Here is a 24,871-nt window from a genome sequence, read left to right on the forward strand (position 1 = left end):
CTGGCAGGCCTGGGGCTTAACGGTGGCAAAGCTGCCTGACTCGCTGGGAAAGAACTCAAATCTCGGATTTGTTCTTTCTGATTAGCACGAGGGCTCCAAACGAAACAGGCCCTGCAGATAGAGGGAAAGCAAATGAGGGAGATTAGCAATTAATACTGTGGGCAGACTCGGAGCTACACGGGCCCATCCCTGGGGTCCCTGATGGGGTGGGAGGGGAGGCTGCTGGGATGGCCAAGCAGGTGGACCTAGGAGGCCAGGCAAGACCCCAGGTAGGAACATCATGGACAAGTTGCAGGATCTGTCTCCAGCAGCCCTCTGCACCTGCTACTCTCTTGGCCTGGGGTACATCTTCCCCACTGGCCATTGTCTTGAACCCAGTCCTACTCAGCTCCATTTCCTGAACCCCTCTCCTTCCCCCCTCATGGTGAGTTAGCTAAGTTTTCCCCTATATATTTGGTCATATTTTCTATCAAAAGTACCTGTCAAATACCACTAAGTAACGATAATAATAACGAGGTTCAGTCTCCTTGAGCCCAGGACGCTGCCTGGATTAGTTCCTTCACTCTCCAAACATTCGTTGGGGAGGAATTATTTCCGTCTCTCCATGAGGGGTGAGGGCAGAGGCACTGGCTAGTTTACATAATCCATCCCGGGTCAGTGGCTGACAGGCTATAGGGCCTAGACTTGAGCCCGGCTTGTCTGGCTCAGGAGACCATGCTGTCAGCCGGTGTGTGCTCCATTTCCCAGTGCTGGAGAAATCTCCAAGGACCAGGAACTTGACCTTTAAGTTTGACCATATGCATGACTTGTAAGAAGCTGGGGTGTAAGGTCATGGAGTGGGTGGTGGTGGGAGCAGTTTCTAGCACGTCCCTCCCCACCTGTGTGACTCCAAACAAGAGTTCCCCTGCCTCAGGCACCTTCCACTGCCCCACCCTGCCGCATAAAGCCGAGCTGATGGCAGCTGCCAGCACACAGAGCTGGACCCAGCAGTGGGTGCAGTGTGTGTGCACACACATACAAGCACGTGGAGCAGCCCAGGCACCATGGGAGGCAGCTCCTTGCAGACAGGGATGCCATGAGGCTCAGGCAGGGACTGGGATGGGCCCAAGGCCATGGTGAGGTGGTGCAGGACCAGGGCCGGGGCCTCCTGAGGCAGCATCCTCCAGCCCCATTCCCCTCAGCCTGGTGTCTGGCCTGCAACCTGGAGTGTCTGTAGTGCCCGTTCCTGTTTCCCTCTCCAGGTTCTAGCCCTGCTCCACCTGAATCCCCGTGGTGGTGCTTCTCCCTCAGGGTCCTCTCCCAGCTGCGCCCCCACCCCTCTGTCAGCAGGCACAGGTGTGTGAGTCACGGGGGGGGGGGGTCTCTGCGCAGGCCATTGGCAGCTGCTGAGATGAGTCCCCTGGGAGATCTGGGCTGGTCTCCCTCCGGGCATGATTGGGGACCTTTCCTGGGGACAGGCCTTAGTGCCAGTGTCCATTTCATTCTTGCCAGAACTTTCCCTGGGGCTCACTGAGGGGTCTGTTTTGTACCCTGCCCCTTCCTTATTGTTTCTCTTCCTGCCGCTCTTCCCCTGGACCCACCCTCTCCTACACCTTCACTCCTATACAACCCCCCACCCCAGTTCCCTACTTTCAGTCTTATCCTCACTTCCTGCCTGCTCTCTGCAAGCCCTTCTGTCTCCTCCTCCTTCTCCTTTCCCCTTTTCCCTCCTCGGCGCCCAGCTCTCCCACTTGGCCCTGCGCGTGTTGCTCGGCGGCTGCGGGCGCCGGGCTGGGGCCAGGGCCCGGCCGGGCAGGGAGTGTGGGGGAGGCTTCTTGGAGGGGGGACCGGCCGGGCGGGACCCGCGCTCCGCCCTCCCCGCGCTCCTCCGCCGCTGCCGACGCCGCGCCTTTGATCCGTGGCCCGAGGCCGCCTGACAGTGGAAAATGCGGGGAGACAAAACCACTCAGTCAAAGTGATTCCCAACAACTGTCTCCCCGAGATAAGGACGCGCTCGGCTCGGCGGCCGCTTAATTCCCGCGGCCCGGGCCTGGCGTCCCTGCGCCGGGCTGGGCCGCAGCCTGGGTTGCATGAGCTCCGTGGCTGCCTTGCTAGCGCAGGAGCTCGTCCCCACTCCCCATGCTTTCCATATACCCCTCGGGCCCGGAATCTTCCCACTCCACCCTGCCCTCTCAGCTGCTGGTTTCTTTTTCCAAGACCCTCAAGCTTAGGCAGCCACATCCCCTGTTCTCCCCATCTCTCCCGCCTCGGGCTCCCCCCGCCCACCGGGGCTGTCAGGTCTCAACTTCTCAGATCTGGTTCTCCCTGTGCACAAGGCAAGGGCCATGTGCCTGTGGATCTAGCCTGGCGCCTAGAAGGGCTATGTCGCCACTGTGGGCATGTCTTGGTACCTCCCAGCATCCATTCTGTTCCCTGGGCAGGTACACTGAGGGCACCAGGTGTTCTCTACCTGGCCCTTGGTCTCAAGAACCTTGCAGTATGTTTGACCATGGCTATGTACCCTGAGTTGGGCGATTTACGCAGAGGAGAGGCTATCTCCTGGAAGGGTGTGTGGCCCCCAGTCCCTGGTCACCAAGGTTGGGTGGGGTCCCTGGCGGCTTTCCCCCTGACCCCTCCATCCTTGATAAGCTGGGGTTTAGTGTGACACTGGGTGGCTGGCAGACCTGTATATGCAAAGTGATCCCAAAAGGAAGTTCAACTCAACCTCTGAGCTCTGGGTGTGCTGTTGGGGACAGAGAGAGTCAGTGGGTGTGTTGGGGAGACAGACTAGCATGGGCAGGAATCAAAAGTCACGGGGTGGGGGCAGTGCAGCCCATGATGAGGCAGGGCTGTCCACAGCCACAACTGGCACAAAAGGGACAACCCTGACAGTCAGGGAATGCCTCCTGGTGGTGACACCAGGCTGGAGGCTGCTGGAAGCACACTGCTGGTCGCCCCATCCAGGTTCCAGAAGCGTGCATTCTTCACAGGGCAGGGCAGTCAGAGCTCGCACTTCCCAAACCTTGCGTCAGAATGATCCGGAATGCCTATTGGCCTCAGCTCCCAGGTTGCACCCTGATGAGGGGTGTGTGTGCTTCAAAGCCTGGTGTGGTGGAAGCACTGTGTTAGCCAGTTCTGAGCTGGTCACCCCCCGTCCACCCCAGGGGAAAGCTGGAGGCCCTCTGGACCGCCCCCTTTCCCGCCTCAGCTTTTTGATGCCCTGGGATCCTGGTGTACCCCACTGGCACCAGACCTGTTCTTTAGAAAGCAAGCTCTAAACTGGGCAAGATCTGGTTTTGGTGACCAGGGACCTTCCCAGCAGTTGTGAAGCCAGATATTCCTACAGAAATGATGCCTGCTTCGTGTCCCACGCTTCCGCAGCTCTAAAGATGGAGGGGGGTGGGCAGCAAGACCTTGCTGAGGGAGGGGTGGCGGTGGCAATGGCCTGGCTGCATAAAGAGCGGATGGACACCATTTTCTCGCCTCAGCCCCTGCTGTGTATGCATGGAGACCCGGGAGTAGGTTCAAACAGCATGAGTCAGGCAGCCAGCACGGATGGAGAGGGACTGGGGAGGAGTGTCTGTGACGCCAGGGGGAAGTCGCTCCTGGCTCTGCTCTTGTTCCTGTCCTCCTGTGCCACTGAATGCCACTGTGGGGCCAGCAGAGAATGTGCGGACTTGAAGCGTGGCGCCCTGGGGACTGCCAGGTGGAGCTGGCCCTAAGCCTGATAAATGTGAACCTCTCACCAGACCCCGGCTGTCTGACCTGCGGCATCAGAAGATGACAGTCCCATGAGGACCCTGACTCTTTGTGACCCATGTCACAAAGAGGACGTGTCCAGGCTGAAATTGAGACATGTAGCCTGGAGCAGAAACGCCTGAGCATTCCCATTCCCTCAGGAGCTCCCTCTCCATCTTGGTTGGAGATCATGCCCCCCACCCCCTGTCCCTGGCATCCCTTCCTAAGTCCCTGGTGTGCTGACCCTGAGACCAGACCCTCTCTTGGGCTCTGGGGTGAAGCAGCTTTTTCTCTTGGTGGGTGGAAAGGGGACATCCTCTTCTCTGACCCCAGAAAGCGGGCCTGTGTCCACAGCCATCAGCTGGGAACCCTGTGGTTGGTGAAGGCAGCATCGTTGCTCCTACTCACTGTTTCACCCCCACTTGGAGACTTTCTGCAGGCTCAGAGAAATAGCACTCAGGGTGAGCAGCCAGGGAGAGCAGCCAGGATCTCGGGCCCTTGCCCCCTTTCAGGCTAGACCCTGGCATTGCGGGTCAGCTCTCTGCTTTCCGGAGATCCCCTCTGTGTGTGTGTGTGTGTGTGTGTGTGTGTGTGTGCCATTTTGAAAGCACTAACTGAGGTGGAGCTCTCATGCCCTGTCTGTTTTCCCCCTCCCACATGTCCCCATGAGTTCGCTGCTGTGACTGGCGGGGGGGGGGGGGATTAAACAGGAGATGGAGAGAGGAAGGGGTCCCAGAGACCAGGAGGCAGGGGAGCCAGGGAACCTGGCCAGGTGCTCCCCAGCCAGGCTCTTTCCAATGTTGATGAGCAGATGAGTGAGATAGGGGTCCAGCGCCCTGACATCGAGGCTCAGCCCTGCCCTGGGCCAAAGAACAGAGAAATCAGGGAACAGGAAACCAGAAGGGACCAAGGACAGAAACAGGAACAGGGTGATAACAAGGAGAGATACAGTTGGCGAGGAGGGTGGGCAGAAGCTCCCAGGAGTGTAGGCTGGAGAGGAAGACCCCTGAGCTGCTGGGCAGGTGCAGCGAGGGAATGTGAGGCCCCACACAGGGAGGCCAGCCCCATCTCTGCAGCCAGAGGACCCAGACTGAAAGATTCCAGCTCTGTAGGGGTCCCGGCTGTGTGGCCCCAGTCATCTGGCAGGCCCCCTTCTCTCCACATCCCCTTCGGCCTCTTCTCCCCAGAGTCCTTGTGTCTCTGGTAGGGCCCTTTCTCCAGGCGCAGGGGTTGAACCTCCGCTGCCCTGCCCCCCAGTGTGGTGGTGGTTGGTCCCAGAGCCTGGGGTGAGAAGTCCTGTCCTTTAGCCAAGTGTTTCCTTTTAGTCCCGGATGCCACCCTGACAGGTGTACCCCTGTGATTAATGTCCCCAGTTCCCTGCATTCCCATTCCCGGGACCCACCCCTCCTCCCGGAGCCAGGGCTGCCGTGTGAGTGGGTGGGTGGCAGAACAGCACAGGGGTGCAGGATCCCCTCCTGGCCTGTCTTCTCCCCAGTAGACCCCCTCCTTTGGCCACTGGAAGCTGAGAGCAGAGCTGTTTCAAAGCAGGGTTGGAGGCTGAGACTGAGCATCCTGGCAGCTCCTGCCTTCCGGCCCTGTCATGGTGTTGGTGACCCTGTGATGGTGACAGCCTAGTCTTGGGTGTCCTGGGGCAGAGCAAGGAGGCTTCGGGGGTGTCCCGGGAGCCCCCAGAGCTGTGATGAGGGCATTGCTGAAGACATACCTTGGGTGCGAACTTGGGTTCTGCCATGGGACCAGAGCGCAATCAAGCTGAGGGGCCTGGCTGGACGCCTGAGACCATGGATGGAGTTAGATCTGTCACATTGAATTGGAGAGTATTAAATACTCTCTGGGTGTTCCTCTATGAGATGCAGCAGACAGTAGTACCCACTTGCCATGTGTTCATGGGCCGCATGGCTTGGAACAGCAGCAGGCATGGAGCTGGCCTTGAAGAAACACGGGTAGGGGACTGCAGACAGCTTGCATCTGGAAGCGTGGCGGGCTCTAGGACCCTCCAGTGAGGCTGGGGCTGTGTGTATGGGACAGGGACAGGTAAACTGTCAGCACTGCGTTCTTTGCTGTTGCCGGCGCCAGGCCCAGCAGAAAGCCGCTGTCTCCTCCCGCATATTTCCTGGGCACGGGAGGACGGAAACACGACAGCATCTCCACGTGGCGTCCTCAGCCTCTTGTTTGTTTGGTGCGTTGGCGCCGTGGGCACGGTTTTGTTAATTTTGTCGCTGCCTTTATCAAGTGGGGAATTCACAGGCGCTTTATCCTCGATAAGTGGATTAGTTGGTGAGCTAAACAAGAAGGTGTGGAACGCGGGGGCTGCTCCAGAGAAGATATTTGTTTTGCAAAGAATGGCACCCGTGTTCTCTGCCCCGTGCGGGCCAGGCAGGCGGGGCGGCTGCTGAGGGGCTTCACGGGATTTCGAGGAGCTGGAGGAACCCACCCTCAGGGCAGCCCATGGGCAGCAGCCTCCCCAACGCCAGGGGCTGAGCCCTTGGGTCCTCCAGGATGGGACTGGGACCCTGAGTCAAGCCTGGCTGCAATACACAGATCCTTTTGATGGTATCACCTCCCTCACCCAGCTGCCTCTGCTTTATCCCTTCCCTCTTTTCCTTCCTTTTTGTTGCCTTTCCCCCCTACCCCCCACCCCACTGGGGCGCCTTTTCACTTTGAGGAATTCATGGTCTGGTTGAACATAACCCAGTGATTTCATAGACCCCTAGACAAGGCAGTGAGAGGTGAGAAACGACATCTCCATCTGTCACCTTTGATGGGATGCTCTCTAAGGCATGGCCGGCAGGTGCACCTTAACGCTTCTCAAAACTTTTCTTCAAAGCCCCCCTGGTAACGGTTGACCTAGAGGTGGGAGGAACACTGGCTCCTGCATTTCCTTCGAGGTGCGTATAGATCTTGCGTTCCTTGCCATGGTGGAGACATCTCTGCTGGCCAATCATAATAGGATGAATTTGTGCCTTGTTTAATCTGCAACTTTGCAGGCCCCAAACTGGTTGTTAAGAATGTAGGGGAAAGCTGAGACAACCGGGGCGTCCTGAGTCTGTGAGATGAGAAGGTGAAGCAGCGGATGGAAACAGAAAGGCAGGATGAAGACTTGGGTCTGAAGGAGAGTTGCTGTTTGGAAAGCAAGGCTGGAAGGAGCCACAGGGTGCCCGGGGAGAGATGAGGGTAGACACATGGCTTTCAGAAGCTTTGCTCTGCAGAACCCAAGGTGGAGCAAGGTGCACAGGGAAGGAGGGTAGGGAGGGCTGGGAGGATGCTTGGTCCAGATTGGCATAACGGGGGAGGAACCACATAGTTTCCTTTCCCTTCTGTTTAAACTGGGAGCACTAAGGATCTTGAGGTCCCTGCCCTGTGCTGCAGTGGGAACCTGGAGGGGAGGGGGAGCAGTGGAGTAGAGACCCCGAGCAGGAGAGAGAAAAATGGAACAGAGCTGCCCGGGTCCCCAGCTGGTCCTTAGCCGTGCCTGTCCTCCCCAAGCTGCCTCCAGCTGAGTGTGATTTTGCTATTTATTTACATGTAATTATTGCTATGAGGTGCAGATATTAACGCTGTCAAGAGCAATTTGCTCTGACATTTTTCACTCGCTCAGCACCCCCGCCACTCTCGACAGGGCCCAGGGCTCTCCCGGATCAGGCCGCTGCGCGCTCGGCGGCCCGGCCGGGGAAGCACCCAGCCGGTAAGGAGTGGCATCAGCAAGCTCCTGGGCTCTTCTGCAAAGTCATTAAAGTGCGAAATTGAATTTGGTCTGGGAGCGGGCTGGCTGGGCCCTGCTCCTCCAGCCCAGGCTGGCTCAAGGCCCGTCTGCTCTGCCTGCCATGGAGTAGACTGGGCAGGGGCGCAGGGTCCTGTGGTTGAGGCTGGCAGAGGGCAGTGAGGCAACTGATGCTGATGGTGGAGGACCATTGTCAGAAAGTTGGGATCCACAGTGCCAACCCTAGGTGTGATCCCAGCATGGCTGTGGCTCAAGGAGTGGGAGTACAGTTCAAAGCCTGTGCGCTCCATTCCCTGGTCTCCTCTCCAGCAGGCACAGCATGGCACCTGGTCGCTGAGGTGCTTGGGTGGAGCCAGTCAAGCTTCTTAGGCCTCCTGTACAGGGTGGGCAGCACCTGAGCCCCACACTCAGGGAGACAGCTTTGGATGGACACCTCTGAGTCCCAGCCCCATCACTCAGTGCTGGTGCAGAGAGGAGCACGTTCTGCAGCTTCCTAAAGCCTCAGCTTCCCAAGCTGTGCAATGGAACGTTTTTCATCATGGCCACATTCTTTGACTCCAAGCCAGTTTGGTGCTGGTACTTTCTTGAGTTTTTGTCAGAAGGTGTGGGTTGAAGTTTTTGCCCAGCTTCCTGTCACCCGGTCAGCACCAGGTACGGAGGCCCAGAGCATTCCAGTTTCAGAAATATGGGCACGTGTGTCCTTGAACCGTGTCCTTCAGACATGGTGTTGGTGCTGCCTGCACACAGCAGGCTCTGATTCTCACTCCATGCAAGCATCCCAGGTGCCAGGGGCCATTTCATGCCTACAGAAACTGAGGCCTGGGCAGGCATTTGTTCATGTCACTGGCTGATTGTGCAGAGTGGGCAGGCAGCATCTGGGCATCATGGCCAGGAGGCCCTAACGCATTGTGATCAGTGCCGGCTTGTGTGCCCAGGTACTAACGAGGCCTCGCTGCCACCACTCAGCTCCTGCCATGGGTAATCTGCATCCTCATCTCAGACAATTACCAGCAGAGACCCCCCACCTCCACCCAACCCCGGGTAGGGGGGCTGTGAGCCCTGGCCTCCCAGTCCTCCTTCCTTCCAACCTGGGCTGAGGCCAGAGTCAGGAAGTCCCCCTCCCCTTCCTTCCCAAGGCTCAGCCAATTAGGCCCCTGACACCTGGAGCCGCTGACAAACTGTTTTTGTCACTTGCTCTCTGTCTTTCATTAGGACTGCATAGGAGGGGGAGAGGGGGAAGGCGGGGGAGACGGGCTCTTTCATGCTTAGTAAGGCAAGATACATTAATTACAAAACGGCCATTTGCCGCGTGAAAGTGTGCTAATTAAATTTATGCAATCATTATCTTTAAATAGTCATATCTTTCCCGGCGATCGGCCCCTGCCTTCCCCAGCCCCGCCACTGCTCTAGTCGCTCTAATCCCTGGCCGGCGTTTATCGCACCATCAGAGATGGGCTCTGAATCCCCCCTGTGTCCCACCAGCTCCGGCACCCGTCAGGGGCCCGGAATCCTTGGATCCATCCTGGCATGGTCGTCTTAAGGCTGGAGCCAACCTCAGAATCTGCCCCGGGGGGTGGGGGAGCTCAGATGTTTCTAGATGTTTCTGGATATTCAAAGATTGATGTCTTGGAGACCAAACATTGGAAGCATTCTGTCCACCCGCCTTCCCCTCCTGCAGACAGCCTTTAACCTAAAGGCACGGAGGCCCCAGGGGTGGGGAACTCCTTGAAGGCCATTGGGTTGCAGAACTGGGGAGGGGTTATGAGCAGGCAAGGCCCTGTGCGCCCGCTATTCAGATAGATTCACTCATCTATGTATTTGCTCACTCATTCATTCACGAATTTGCTCATTCATTCATTTTTTTTCACACGTTCATGAATCTGCTCACTTAGAATGTTTGTCAGGCACCTGCTAGTTGTCAGGCATGGGGTATAAAGTGGAGGATCTGCCCCCAAGCAGTTCCTGGGGTGGTGTGTGTGTGCGCGCATGTGCGCAAGAGTTTGTCTTGGCCGGCGGTGGCGCAGCATCAGGCCCAATCTGTATGAGCCAGAGGCTGGGCTGCGCTGTTCTCCTGGACCAGCTGCAGGTGCAGGGATGGGATGTGTCTGCACTCAGCTTAGCCAGGTCTTTCCCTCCACCCACCAGGAGGCTCACACCCGGACCTCTGGTGCACACCCACACATGGTCCATCCTTGCCCCTTCACCCACACAGAGCTTGCCCCTGGAGTCTGCTCCTGAGAGGAAGGTGGGGAACCCTATGCTGGTCTGAGATGGTGGTTGGGGACCTGAGCTGAGGGCCTGGACCTATCCCTGCAGAGTGCCACCTGGGAGAATATGTATGGGACATGTGTATGCCCCATGCGTGTGCTGTGCTTAGTCCCCTACACACATCAGTCATCCACAGACTGACACATGCACACACAGATGCACATCTACCACCCACACTTAGGCAGCGCTCAGCAGTGGTGTGCCTAACCCTTCCTAGGCATGCGCAGAACTCCCCTCCACAGATACCCACATAGCACTCCCACGTGCCCATGCATACACATACCATGTTCCTTACACATGTGAAGAGTTAATGCACACACACGCAGTGAGTTACTGAATGAACTGTCCATGGTAAATGAAGACCACTACTGGTCTTCACACCACTACGGGGTGACTCTGGATGAACCCCTAAACCTCAGTTCCCTCATTCAGATAACAGGGTGACTGGTTCCTGGAGTGGTGGTGAGGCCTAGGGCCGTGGGCTGTCAACTTTCAGGGGACAGCAGCAGCCAGGCTGGAGCTGGTATGGCAGGAGTGGTAAAAAAGGAAGGGAGTTGGAGCTTGCTGGCCAGACTGACTGGTGCAAGCAGTGTAGGGGTGGGGTGTTGCGGGGAGGGTTGGCAGTGAGCCGAGCTGGCAGGCGAGGGGCTGGGGACTGGAGCCCTGCAGGAAATCTTGTTTGGAAGCTCCCAGTCAGCACCCGAAGCCCATTACTGCTGTCCGCAGGGGGCAGGCAGAGGGGAGGGGGGCCCAGATCCTCTTAGTGCAGAATTGAGAGGCAGGGAGTGGTGGTGGCCGCTGCCTAGCTGTGAGATTTCTCCACTTGCACTAATCCCAGCGTGGAGCTGGGATAGGCGGTGGGACTGGTGTGTGAGTGTGTAAAGGAGGGAGTGGAGAGTGTATTGGGGCTGCAGGAGGGTAGATCTAGGCAGGCAGGTAAGTTATGGCACTGTGAGGCTGTCATGTCTGTGCCTGTGTGTGGAGGCGTGGGTCCTGGTGGCACATGGGGATGGGGAGGGGTGCTCTGCAGCTCGGCAGGTGCTGTCTTTGCTGTGTGCTCCTGCCAGCTTGTGTACGTGTCTCTGTGCCTGTCATGGCTCTTACAGGTGTGCATACCCACGGTGTGCACGTAACAACAGTGACGATTTGAAAACAGAGATTCTAAGAATTGTCTGCAGTTGGAGTCTCTGGGGAGTGGGTGCCGAGAACCAGGACCAACACAGACAGCAGAGGGGTCCTAGCTCTTTGTAATGATGCAGTAAGAATCATTCAGGATGGGGTCCTGGGCACCCAGATGGACTCTAGGCCCCAGGCCTATAGGGGCTGGGTGGTGACCCAGGCCACCTTGGCTGACTCCCATGCTTGGAGACTGCCCCTCTCCCAAAGATCAAGGGAATGGATAAGCTATACCTGCCACCTGCAGACAAGAGCATCCTTGGACCCCCAGCTGGGGCCTGGGGCAGGAGGGCATTGTGGGCTTATACTGCCCTTAGTCTGTTGTCACTCACTCAGTGTCTGACTGTTCCCACAAGTTGTCTTCCAAATTTCACATGTGTATCAGGTGTGCTTACATGTTTGTGCCTGTCTCTGTGTGTAGGTGTGTGCATAGTGAGTTTCAAGCATAGTTGGGGTGCAGATGTAAGGGTGATGGGGACCCTCGATGGGGGTATCAAGATAACACTGCCTGCTCACCTGGCAGGAGGCATGATGCATGTGTTGCACTTGGCTCAGGCTGCTCTGTGCCCACGTGGCATGGAGCGGGGACGTTCTTGGCCTTTGGGCTGGGAGAGGTCCCAGACTTACCAGCAGGACCTGTATTCCTGGTGGCTCCCTTTGCAGAGTAGAGGAGCAAGCTGGGAGCAATGTGGGCTTATGTTCCGGGTTCTTCGTTCAGAAGCACCCATTGGGTGCCAACTCCCCCTGGGGAAAGAGAAAGAGAGAGATGGTCCCTGACTCAAGGAGACCCCAGAGCTTGTTCACCAGGGACCAGGCCAGGACCTTGAGCCCCTTCGCCTCTCCCCCTCCTCCATCCCTCTAAATCGGGTGGGCAGGGGAAGGGAGACGTGGCATTGATGGGAACAAATGTGGCACTGACACTGTGTTAACATTCTATGCGCGTCTGCTCATTTAGCCCTTATAGTAAGGTTATAGGTGGCTACAGCGAGAATCATTCCCATCATGCAGATGAGAAAACTGAGGCACAGGGATTCCAGTAATTGTTCAGGGTCCCAGCTGGTCAATGGCAGAACGCAGATGCCAACACGAGACATCCCCACTCCCCATCTGTACTGCATGGCCCAGTGTCCTCTGCTGTGTCTCTTTGAACCTCAGAGTAAACCCTTCTCCACTCCCCCCACCACTAGGCAGTGTCAGGATGGGAGTCTGACCTGCAGCTGATCCTGACATCCCTGATCTCATTATTTCAGGCCCTGTTCCCCGAGAGGTCCCGCCATCCTGACCTCATGGCCTCCAGCCCCTGCACCCCCGCTCCCCCGTCCCACTCTGCACCCTGCTGCGGCCCCCGCCCGCCTGGCCACTGCCACGGAGCCCCGGTGACGGTGATCGCCCCTTCTAATTGCTGCCGTGCTCCCAGAGCTGCGCTCGGTTATCACAGAGGGTGCAGATCCCGCAGCTCAGCCGCCTCGGTCCCAGGCCCTCAGGGCCAGCTCAGGAACGGAGGAAATTAATTACATTTCTCGATCCCCTTCTTTTAAAGTAGGGTAGTGCGCAGGCAAGCAGGGGCTGTGCAAGGGGGGCTCCACCCCTGAAACCTGCTAGCCTCTCCCCAGCGGCGGGCGGAAGGGAGGGTGGGGCCCACGCTCCTCATTGATTTAGTTTGGTTGAGGCTGGGACTGATTTGGGGCAGAGCGGGAGGAAGGGGTTGGGGGCTGGGTGAGGGGGTGGGTGGAGGAAAGGAGAGGAAGGGATGGCTGTCAGTCAGCTTGACGGACAGGCCTGAGATTTGCCTTCAGATAAAACCTTACAGATGTGGAGGTCGGTATTGATTTTGAGTTAGTAACGGTAACGTAGCAAGAAGTAATACATTAGTGAGAGCAAGGTCATGGGGAACACGGCAGACCCACCCGGGGAGAGGCCGGAGCATTCTTGAGGAGGGTGGCTGACCGCAACAGACCAGGACTTCCTCAAGTTCAAAAGTTTGCGGGCCCCAGACCTCAGCTGGGCCCCTCCCCGTGGCCAAAAGCTTCCTGCATCTGCAGGCAGAGAGAGACCCCGAGAAGGGCTGGATGTGGGCACCTCGCTGGGGCCTGCGGGGCTGGGCCGGCCTTTGGCAGCTTGTGGTGGGATGGGGAGGATGGGTGGGGCTCTGGGACGCCTGGGCGACCTCATCCCACCTGTGTGATGCCAGATGAGCCTGTGCCTCAGTCTCCGGTGGTGGCTGTCCCGGTTGCTGGTGCCATCCTGGCTGGAGACCGGAGGGTGGGGAGAAAGCCAGCTGCTGTGTCCTCAGGCCTCCAGGGACTTGAACGCCTCATGGCCTAGGTCACACATCTTCATTCATGCCAACCCAGATGTGGAGACATGGACAAAGCCCATGGAACAAATCCCATTCTAGGAGGCGCTTCCTGGCCTGAGCTCTTCAGGAACTGGCCGGTGCTGGCCAGGACCAAGGTCTGTAGAGCTTGAACAGAGGACTGCAGGAGGCCTGCAGCGCCCAGGATTTTGGTCTGAACCTTGACCTTCTGCTTCCCCTCTCAGGGCCTTTGCACTTGCTGATTGGCCTGCCTGGAAACTTGTGGCTGGTTCTTTGTGGTCCTGCTGAACGTCTCCTCTCCCTTGCCCAACTCGCCCTCCAACACCCCATTCCACATCCCCTTACTTTTCCTCCCTAGCATTTTTCAGGATCAGAAATGGCCATTTATTTGTAGAGCTTCCTGCTCTAGGAGGATGTGCAATTGGGCTCGCTCATTGCTGTGTCCTCTGTGACCAGTTCAATGGTGCATCAAACCTACTCACAAACACCTGTTTCATGAATATGCGTGAAGGTGGCAGAGCTTTTCTGAGCTCACTGTCCGTAGCAGACACAGCACAGGTCGTGAGGCTGCAGCTGTGGCTGAAACCCAGCTCCGCGCTGCCATTAGAGAACTCAAGGTCCGGCCCTGTCCTTGGCCTGGTGCAAGTGACCCTCCGTGCAGTGTTTGTTGAATGAGTATGCATGAGAGTGCAGGAGGCAGCATGTGGCTTGGTGCAGCTCAGATGCAGTGCAGAGGAGGGAGGTGGAGCTGGGGGTAGGAGGCCAGAGGTTGGGGTAGGAGGCCGAGGGCAGACTACATCAAATCCTCGTGGAAGGTTCTGAAGAGCCCTGGGTAAGTCCTGGGGGATGGGGTCAGGTTGGATGACAGTTCCATAATGGTCCTTGTCTTTTAGACTGGGTGCTGGTCTGGGCACTGCTTGCAGCCTGTCTCAGAGCTAACTCCTGCATCCTCTCCCTTATTCCTCTACCTTCCTCGCTTGTAAGTTTGACATTTTGGCAATGAGCAGGTGGGAAAAATGGAGGAAGGGCTCGAGTCCCTTGCCCCGTGATCCTGAGGGTTAGGAAATGGGGCCCCTGAGTTCTCCCCAAGCTCTCAGGGCCCAGGTCTCCAATGAGTGGATGGTGGGGTCTGAATTTATGGGAGATGAAGTGTTGCTTGAGTGTTGATTTATCACTTTAGGTAGGAAGGAAGGTCTAGCCTGGGAACCTGTCTCCTAAGCCCCAGGGTGATATTAGATCACTGAGATGCCTCTGGGATCCTCCCTTCCCCTTCCTGTTCGTACCGCCCCTCCTACCAGCCCCCAGCAGCCTCCTGGGCTGAGGCCCTCCAATGCAGATGGTAGAAAGAGCCCAGTGCCATCTGAACCTCACGCATGGCTGTCCCCTCACTGAACTGCCACCTCGCCACATTGAAGACCTCGACAGCGTATGTGGGGCTCAGGTCCCCATGATACTAGGAATAGCCACAGAGAGGAAGTAGAGGAGCTGTCCCCAGAGAATCCATGTTGACCAGGCCAGGCCTCTGGAGAACATGGACAGGGAACTCTGGGCAGTGGAAGTGTCATTGCTGGATAGCCATGGCCAACTGTCTTCCCCACACCCCCTCCGCAAAGCTCACCAGCTGCTGCCAGCTGCAGGTGCTTTTTCTGAACCCACAGAATGGACAGAGAGCACCCCCTGGGTCTCGCCTACCAGATGTGGATCTGCTCAGCTCCTTCACTGAGGGCAGAGAGTGTGCTTGCTTCTTCCTGAAGTCCCTGGGACTCTGGGTCTGAGGCTGAGGACATGGTCACCCTGTGTGCGTGCTTGTTAAATGAGGAAGTGAATGCCTCCCTGTCCCAGCGCCTGGTTTTCAAGATGAATTGCTCAAGACGAGCCTTGGCCTGGCAGCCAGATTGCCACCACTGATGGCACGGTCCTGTTGGCTGTGGCTACGTCTGATGGCCACTGACGTCAGGACTGACAGCATCGTGGGAGGTGGGTGGACAACCTTGGCTTTGTGTTGGTGCTTGTAGGAAGCTGCCCATCTGGAGACACTGAGAGCAGGGCTAGCCTAGTATAGGAAAGGGGTAGAGCCAGGCAGATCCAGAGTCCTACTCTAATGTGTGTATTGGAGGAGGGTGGTGCCCCAGTCTGGTGGAGGAGATACAGTTCTCTTAGGAGAGCTCCCAAACTGAGGGCAAAGGTACCATTACTTATGCAGGTCATGCATGCAGGCAATGCATTTGTTTGTTCGTTCATTCAGGGTGCACCTTTGGGCCAGTTCCTGGGGAATAAGGGAGTGAATTGGGTCTGGCACCTGAGGGCAACCAGTGGAGGGGGTGCCCCACGGGTCAGGACTTGGGCAGGAGAAATGCTGAAGACCAATAACTGCCTCATGCATAGGATTTACAGAACAGATAAACTGAGGCCTCCTCATGCTGCATGGACCTGGAGGGAGGAAGCAGTCCCAGTCCTGCTTCAGGGCTGCCTGGCCCTGTCCACAGGCTTGTCCTTGTGACACTGACCCTCTGTCCCCTGCAGGTCATGAGCATCCTCAGCAACCCTGGCGCCGTGGCCCCCCAGCCGCAGGCCGACTTCTCCCTCTCCCCGCTGCACAGTGGTCTGGACTCGGCCACCTCCATCTCGGCCAGCTGCAGCCAGCGTGCCGACTCCATCAAGCCTGGAGACAGCCTGCCCACCTCCCAGTCCTACTGCCCGCCCACCTACAGCACGACCGGCTACAGCGTGGACCCCGTGGCTGGCTACCAGTACGGCCAGTACGGCCAGAGTGAGTGCCTACGGCCCCGAGTGTACCACTCCCCTCCCGCATTCCAAGGGCTCCTGCTTATTTCTAGAGAGAGCAGTCTCGTGTTAGGGTGTGGGCGCCTGTTTTGCAGATGGGGGAGTTCAAATCCAGATAGGAGACAGACTTAGCCCAAGGTGACACTGAGCTGAGCATCCAGGTCCCTTTGCTTTCATTTGGATTCCCGTGAAAACATCACTTCGCATTTTCCTATGACCACATGTCAAAATGTAAGAAGAAACAAGTGGTATTACTTTTACTAACATGTCATATTTAATCCCATATATCCAGAAAGTGATCACTTCAATGTGAAATCATGAATGAGTTACTTCACCTACTGCTGTTTGTGCTGGCTGGGTGAATGGACTGAATGAATGAATGTGTTTGACAAGCAGTGTGTTTTACACTTACAGCCCATTGGAATCTAGATTCTAAATTTCAACGCTGAAACTGTATAAATGGTATAATCAGGAAAGTAGATTGACACACCCAAGTTTTTCCAAAATAGAATTCTGAGTTTCCCAACCACGAAATGGCTAAATTGAGGAGCAGCTTTAAAATTCAAATTAGAACAACCTAAACAAACATTTGGAGTTTGGTTGGTGGTGTTCGCCAGTTCAGCTTTGCTGGGTGGTTCTGAGTACTGAGCTCTGTGCTTAACTGCCTGAGCCTGCAATCTCCCCAGACCCTGCAGTGGCCTCACTCGCTCATTCCAGCTGCTGTCCGCTTGGCACCAGCCTGGAGGCCAGGCCCACAGCCCCTTAGACCAAAGGCTGGAGGAGGGGCAGCAAGGCAGGCCTGCAATGGAGGAGCAGGAGCCAGAGGGCACCCTCCTGCCCCACCTCCCCATGAGGCCTCACCTGCTGGTGTCAAACTAATCTGAAGGGCACACGGGGAGTGGGAAGAGGCCGCCAAGCCTGGGGGATCCTCTCCTCCAGCCGCAGCCCTGGCCTGACCTCTCCGACCTCTGCTTCCTGTACCCCTCTCCAGCTCTTCCTCACATGACCTTGGCCTCCATGGCTAAATGAGAGCCAGCTGTGTAGGCCTGCACTGCCCAGCTGCGTGTGTGTGGACCCTCCCTGTGCCTGGGCATGCTTGCTCGTGTGCAGAGAGGTGTCTCTTATGGATGTATGGTGACTTGTGTCTGCGCACACCATGTGCATGTGGTGCGTCTGAGCAAGTAGCATGTGTGTGTTGGCAAACATCTTTGCAGAGAGGTGAGCATGTGTGTGGGGGGATGTGGCAGTCCTGTGTAGAAATATGCATATAGACTATTGATACATGAGCATGTATAATCACATAGCTCACATAGGTTGTCCGTATGGGATTTTATATGAATGTGTGTGTGCACACTTGTGACAGTGGAGTATGTTTTCAGGTGTATGCTTGTGGATGCGTGGATGCATGTATTTGGCATAGGTGTGCATGTGTAGCTGTGTATAACAAGTGTAAGTACATGTGTGAAGATGTGTGTTCAGGCATGCACATTGCTGGCAGTGACTGGCAATGTGTATGTGTGTGGATGGTCAGGTGCACTGTGGGCAGTGATTCAGGGGTACAGCCCGAGCAGCAGGGGTGTGAGGGTCGGGGGGAGCACGGGTCTGCATGCATGTCTGAAAGCAGGGCGCATGAGAGTGTGTCCTAGGGCCCCGGGCGACCCCCTGACCCCGCCCATGTGTCCAGACTGCAGCGGGACACACATGCTCTTGATCAAGACTGAGAGCGGCTCCAGGGGCAGCAGGCCTGGGGCAGGCGTTAGTCACACCCGGAGCCCCGTGCCCTGATCCAGCGGCGCCTGCCCAATTCGGAAATAGAATTAACCCCAAAGTCAGCAAGGGCCGGCTGGGGAGGGGATCAAACAGGGAAGGGGCCCAGGAGGCGAGAAAGGAGTGTTTGTTCCCTTTAGCTGGAGGAGTAGGGCACAAGTTCCTGGGCCTCAGCTCCCCTCCCCTCCTGTACCTTCCTCCAGCCCTCTTCTTCCTCTCACTCTACTCCAGCTCCACCCCTGCCCCCCAGCTCCTCCAGAGAGAGCTCCGAGCTGCACTTGGGCTACTTCCTCCAACCCTTCCCAAAGAGATGCAGGCTCCCCCTCTCACCTGCTTACATCTGTCCTGGACTCCTGTTTAGCCCCAGGAACACTGGCCAAAAGACATGGCCTTCATCGCTGTGATTCTCAAAAACTCTGGCCTGCCCAGGGGCACAGATGCCAAAACTAGAGTGTGGGAGAGTTAGGCAGCTTTCCCAAAGCCCCACAGCCAGGGGTGGTGGGCTTAGAGCCCCCCTCACTTGATATTGCAGCCAAAACAGACTGTGTGAGACCCTTACTGAGACACCTGCACTCGCCCACATGTGGGTTTGTGCTCATTGCTTTAGCTGCAGCTGGATGCAGGTAAGCCCTCACCCGTGTGTGTGTGTACGTACAGATATGTAAGATTCAAACACACAAAACATATGGGTGTGGAAGCACGGACACCTGCCTCCTGGACACCCACTCTGAGCTTGGCCTGGCAGTGTTTGTGGCTGCTGCCATTGCACCGCGGAGGACGTAGGGGCCCCGCAGAGCGGTCACGTGCCTGAGGACACACAGCAACACAAATCAATGGTTCACAGCCACACCTGCAGCCCCGGTCCACACGGGGCCGCAGACCGAGCAAGTACATGGGCCAGGCTCTGGCCAAAGGGTCCTCCCCTTTTCTCTGGGCCCCTCTGGTTCCCTAGAGCTACTTCACCCCTTCTTTTCCTGCCCTGGCCATTGTCTGTCCATCTGTCTGTCACTGCCTGCCCCTGGGAGGGGCGGGGGGCCAGGGACGGGGCACCCGGCAGATTAGTATGGCCCTGGTGTTCCCAGAGGCCGGGGCTGTGCTAATGATGGGGCTGATGGGACGCAGAAGTGTGAAGAGAATGTTAATAGATCTGACAAGTCTAATAAGAGTTTGTGTCTAGAAGAGTCCCCCTCTGGGGCCGCGGACTGACGAGGTGCTGACGGCCGAGGTTTGTTTACTGCTTGGCATCACCGCCATATCTCCTGCCACCTCCCGCATAATCTAATTTGAGATGTTTAGAGCCCGGACACGGGTGCAAGGCAGAGAAGGGGACATGCAGGGACACAGGGACAGGGACGGCCACTGGTGGTGGTTGTGATAAGAGATGTCACAGCCTTGCCCCTTCCAGGCCCTCAGCCACCTCGTCCTTTCCAAGGTGGGGAGAGGTAAGCCCTGTGACCATGGTGTGACCTTGGTGTTGGCAGGGTCACCAGCCAAGGTAGGCTGCCTGGTGTTTCCTTAGGTACCTGGACAGGGCAAAGACAAGCTCCTACTGTGCGCTGGGCCATGGCAGATGTCTGGGAGAGGCACGAGAGGGGACACACCGAGTGATGCGAGGCGCAAGCAGCATCCATGCAGCCCCTCCTTGCAGCAGTGCTGGGTGGGATCTGGACTGGCTTTCTTCGGGGCCTCAGTTTCCACTCGTGCGCAGTGAGCACCCTCAGGCCTGAAGCCCATGGCTGTTGAAAGAGTCAAATGGGATTGGCTCAGCCTGGCACTCAGCGAGTGCTCATCCCTTATGCACATTTTCCCCGAAACCGGGCCTTTCAGCCCCACCCACAAGCACAGCCTGTGGAGGACTTAGGGAGGAGGCACACAATAGCCTCTCATGATGAGGATAGGATCGCCGACCTTTCCTGGAGAGCAAATGGTCCCCATGGAGAGTTGAGGTAAGGAGACCTTTGTGCAGCCTCGGTGCCATGCATACCCCAGGTGCTGTTCCATGCAGGCTGCAGGTCTGGGTAGCAGCTAGCAGTAGAGTGTCAGACACAGGGCAGCTTCCAGGAAATGGGCATATCAGTGCTTCTGGCCTCAAGGACTGCCGTGTGTATTAAGGGAAAGATGAGCCTGAAGGACTTGGGAACTCTGTAAACGCTAGCACCTGCCCTTCCCATTCTGGTTCCTCGCTCCAAGAGGCAGGCCTCTGGGCAGGTGGACTCTGGTGCCCAGGTGGGTCTGTCTGTAGGTGGCAGAGATGGGAATGCCTCATGCCCTCGCTCCAGGATAAGGGACAGGCCTCAGGCAAGACAAGGCCAGCTGCAGCTATCTCTGCGGTGTCAGCTGGAGATCTGGTGGCTGCAGAGGGAGGACGGTGGCTCCTGGGCCTCAGCTAGGGCTTCCCTTCCCTCTCCTCCCCTGCCCAGGAGCCTGGAAAGCTCAGACATTCCAGAGCAACCCCAGGACATTGGCATATCATGGCAGCAGAACCTCTATGATGGCCATCTCTATTATTGTTGTTATTATTATTTACAGATTTATTTATTTTTATTGGAAAGGCAGATTTATAGAGAAGGAGAGGCAGATTATCTGTGTTCTGGTTCACTCCCCCAAATGGCTGCAAAATACCTGGAATTGAGCCGATCCAAAACCAGGAGCTGGGAGTTTCTTCTGGGTCCCCATTTGGGTGCAGGATGTTAAGGACTTGAGCTATGCTCCAGTGGTTTCCCAGGCCACAAGCAGGGAGCTGAATGGGAAGTAGAGCAGCTGAGACACAAACTGGCCCCCATATGAGGCATCAGCACTTGAAGGGGGACGATTAGCCAGTTGAGCCACTGCACTGGGCCCTGTGACGGCCATCTTAAAAAGTATTTTCTCAAAATAAGACTCCTCACAGCAGCCCTGGGGGAAGCCAGATTAGGTTCTCCCATTTCAGAAATGAAGGAGACAGACTTAAAGGGCAAAAGCTTTTGCCCAAAACCACGCAAGCAGGAAGGAGCTGGGATGGCAAGTCTGTGCGTTTGCCACCTTGAGTACTTTTTGCACCTACTAGAGGTCAAATTTTCCCACCAAGCCCACTTCTAGGGTCCCTGTGCCTGCCTTTAAATTCTTTATCCATGAGCGAGGCAAAGCGTGGTCACAGGCACAGGCTTGTAGAGCTCCAAGGGGCTCTGCAGCCTCAGTACTATGAGTAGCCCCATTTTACAGACCAGAACCCTGAGGTTTGGAGGGGTAACACTGTGTGCTCCAGAATGCAAACTCAACAGTGGCAGGCCTGGATCATACAGACTACAAGGCCTCTCTGTGGGCCAGGAACCGGCATTGCCCACTTGCCTTTCTTGACTTCATCCTTAGGCTATGCTTACCACCCAGGGGTGCCACCCATCTGCCCTTGGCAGGAGCCTGCTATGTTGGGGCAGCCTGTAGAGCGCGGTCTTCTCTGGGCAGGTGATAGGGCAGGTGTGGAAACTGGCCTCAGGATTCCTGGCATGGTGGTGTTTCTGCCCATCTCTGCCTCCTGGAGTGTTGGCTTGGCCACAGTGACAGATCCTCGCTTTGGAGTCTACAGCCCTGTGTGTGTCAGGAGGCCTTGGCCAGGAGCCAGGAAAGGCCTTTGGTCAGGACTGATTGATGCTGCCGCCTCAACAGGCCCAATCAGGACAGTCAAGACAGAAAGCATGTGTACCTGGGCCAGTGTCAGACATGCACATACACCTGTCCAGGTGCTTGTCCCTGGCTCAGGCGGCACTCACCTGTATGCAGTGTCGGTGCATGACAGATCTTGCCCCGTCTGTCTACTCAGAAGAGGGCACAGGACTCCTGCATGTATGCGCATGTGCTTGAGCAGATGCTGCTCTTGTGTGATGTTCATCATGACTACATAGATAATCTTGATCCCACTCCACTTACACAGATATGCACACACAACCCTGTCTCCTCTGGGTGGCCAGAACTGGGCCTCAATTCACTGTGTGTCCGTCAGCCTGCTCTTCCTTCTGTATGGAGCACTCAGTTCATTAGAAGGCAGAAGGACCTTGCCTCGTTACTAGCTGTCCTCAGCAGGACTTGCCAGATGGCCTCCATAGCAGGGCAATGTCAAGGACTGTTTTGGAAGAACAATTTTAATTCCCTTTTCAACAATGGGAATATTCTCTCGTACTTTCCTGCAGGACCCATGAGACCCATAAGCGTTAGGTAAAGATTTGCTGAATGATTGGACAAGAGTGAAAGAAAGAGCTTCATGAAGAGATGAGTGGGTGGCTGGCTGGCTGGATTGAAGGAAGGATGTATGTGTGGGTAGATGGATTTATGGGTGAATGGATAGACTGGTAGGTGGATGGATGATGGATGGATGGATGGGTAGATGGATGGGTTGGGTGGGTGAACAGAAGGAAGAAGGGAGGAGGCAGATGGAAAAATTTTCAAAAAGAACCTCCATTTCTGAGTTTCTGTCTCTCTCCCCAGCTGCTGTTGACTACCTGGCCAAAAACGTGAGCCTGTCCACACAGCGCCGCATGAAGCTGGGGGAGCACTCGGCCGTGCTGGGACTGCTGCCCGTGGAAACTGGCCAGGCCTACTAGGGTCCCTGGGGTGACTTGCCCCAGGCTCAGCCCCACCCAACCTTGCCTGACCCCTGAGCCTCCTGGCCTCTGCTCCCTCCTGCCCCTGGAGCCTCAGGAGGCCTAGAAGGAAGACCCTTTGCTTCTCATCGCCCAGGCCCTGGAGGGGCACAGCTCACATTGCTTACCTGCGTTACGGACCCAGTTCATGACCCCTGGGCTTGTGCGACCCCGTGCTAGCCCCAGAGGGTCCTGCTAACCTTCAGTGCTCCCACAGTCCAATCGACTGTGGCCTCTTGGCCATCTCACCTCAGTGGACTCTGTGGCTTCCCCTGAACAGAGCACCTCTGCCCCCCGCCCCAAAAAGGATGGCGCCCATGACGAGGGCCTGAAGCCCTTGGGCTCTGGATGCAGGGGTGCCCTGGTGGACATGGAGGTGAAGCCCACAAGGCCACTGTCAGTAGCAAGGGCTGGGAACTGCCCCTCCAAGGCGGGTCCGTGGCCCAGCATCAGAAGCAAAGCCCTTCCCTCCCATGGACACTGGACCCTAGTAGAGGGGCCTGGCCCTGGGTTTTTACCACAGAGTAAGCAGGGTGACTGTCCGGCCTCCACCCAGGGATTGGGTGGGGGGGCTTCAGGACCGTCCCCACACATCTCTGCTTGGGAGGGGTGTTGTAGGAGGGCCACAGCCCAGAGAGAAAGACCAGGAAAGGGGCTTTATCAGGGAGTAGGGCCCTGTGACAGCAGGGCTTGTCAGCCCCAGAGCAGGCATCTGGAAGCAGAGAGCTTTAAGCCTGCAGCTCAGCCTCCAATCTTGTCTACCCCCATGGAGGGCCTGGGCTTGTGGAACCTTTTAGTTTCCTCAGATGGGCTGGGGAGAGGGACATGGCAGTGAGGGGGCCCAAGGCAGGCTCAGAAGGGCCTTTGCTTGGGGGTTTGAGCCAAGGTGTTCGCTTGCAACCTTCAAGTCCGCACCAGGAGCTGAGCTGCACAAAGCCTGCTACAGAGTGCTGAGCCCCTTCTGTACATGCCTGTTTTCATGGTGGGAGTTCGAGGGGGGGACCTCCAAGGGACAGAGACCTTGGGAGTTGAGCTCTGGGCCCAGGCAGGGATTGCTTGCCCCACAGGAAGGCCCCTGAATCCCTCAGCTGCTGTCCCATGCAGAGTGGCATGACTCAGTGAGGTCAAACGCCCAGCCAAGGAGCTTGTGTCTCATGATGCCCCACGGCTGAGCTAGGGCACGTGGCCACTTTGCCAGCCACCACCCTGATACCAAAGGTTCCAGAGTAGAGGGGGGAGGCACCTTCTTTCACCCCTCAAGCTCCCCAGTCGCTCTAAGAGCGGGTACCCCTGTTAGCCGCTCCCTTGGAATTCCTCCCCACTTTCATCTGCTTCTCAAAGTTGGATGCGTCTTTGTTGTGGCTGTCACAGTCTTCTGCTCTCAGATCACCTTCACCAAGTGCTGTTGGGGGCTGGGCACTCGGATGGAGGACTCCGTGCTGAATCTACAGACATTGGACCTGATGGTTTGTCGCTACCTGAGCATGTGAGGCCACTTCTTTGCTCAGTCCGTTCTTCTTGTCCTTGTCCAGCACAGAGGGAAGGGCTGCTGCCTCAATGTCTCGTTGAGATCTCCCCCAGGAGGCTGGACTGGCAGGGGACAAAGCCACTTATCTGCATGGACATCACCTCTGTGACATAGCTCACCTGCTTCTTCAGAAAGTTCTGGACATGATCACAGTGGCTCAGATCTCCACTTGCGAAGGACCTGTGGAATCATGGGGGATAGGGGACAGACAGGCACATGTGGTCTGTTAGGTTCAACCTCGGTCTCGGCTAGAGCAACCGCTCCAGGAGACTTTGGGTTCTTCAGGCTCTGGACCAGAAGGGAGACAGTGATGCCCCTGGGCGACCCAGTTCATGTTACAGTTCTTTCCAAGGACCAAGCACTTCTTCATGCACATTCCTTGAATGGGCCCATCCTTCCCTGAGAGTCCTGGCTTGGAAAGTGTCTGAGTCCGTGTACGTCCCACATGATTTGGGAGCAGGGGACCTCAGATGGGTGACATCAGAACCACTGAAGCACCAGCCCCCAGCCTGCCTCCCCCTTCCCTGCTCAGCCTCACCCCTAGGAGGTAGCATTCCAATGAGAGGACCAACCCCAAATGTCTGTCCCTTGTGGAGAGATGGAACTGAGACCTGCTTGGGAGTAAGTCAATGCGTTCACCCCACGCCTCTGAGGTTGTCCCAGAACTGAGGAGCCCCCACCTTCCTGAGGAGGGTGTTCTTGACTCGGACAGGTTGTCCCTAAAACCTTGCGTATTAATGTGTGTAGCCAGTTCTGTCCGCTTCAGCCTCATGTCAGCGTTTTGGGGTTTTACTAGAAATGATGACGACGCTGGACCGCAGGCAGTGGGCCTCTGTCTCTTAGGGGTTAGTGTCTATGGCCTGGTGAAGAAAGGCCAGGCCACCCCAGAGACACGCCTTCCATATCCCTGTAAATAGAGTCCATAGCAAATTGAGAGATTTTCCCTTCTACGTGTGGCAAGT

At 56.7% G+C, this 24,871-nt stretch overlaps 1 protein-coding gene across 1 annotated transcript in view; it reads left to right on the forward strand.

The window, feature by feature from the left end:
* The window catches only part of PAX7 (paired box 7), an 89,339-nt gene extending 66,056 nt beyond the window's left edge, over positions 1-23,283 (forward strand). The window contains exons 8-9 of the mRNA XM_004592318.2: positions 15,741-15,987; positions 22,227-23,283. Coding sequence (XP_004592375.2) covers positions 15,741-15,987; positions 22,227-22,342 — 363 coding nt within the window. The 3' untranslated portion in view covers positions 22,343-23,283. The remainder of the gene's footprint in view (positions 1-15,740; positions 15,988-22,226) is intronic.
* The last annotated feature ends 1,588 nt before the right edge of the window (positions 23,284-24,871 follow it).

The sequence above is a fragment of the Ochotona princeps genome, chromosome 2, assembly GCF_030435755.1.
Source record: "Ochotona princeps isolate mOchPri1 chromosome 2, mOchPri1.hap1, whole genome shotgun sequence".
Taxonomy (NCBI): domain Eukaryota; kingdom Metazoa; phylum Chordata; class Mammalia; order Lagomorpha; family Ochotonidae; genus Ochotona; species Ochotona princeps.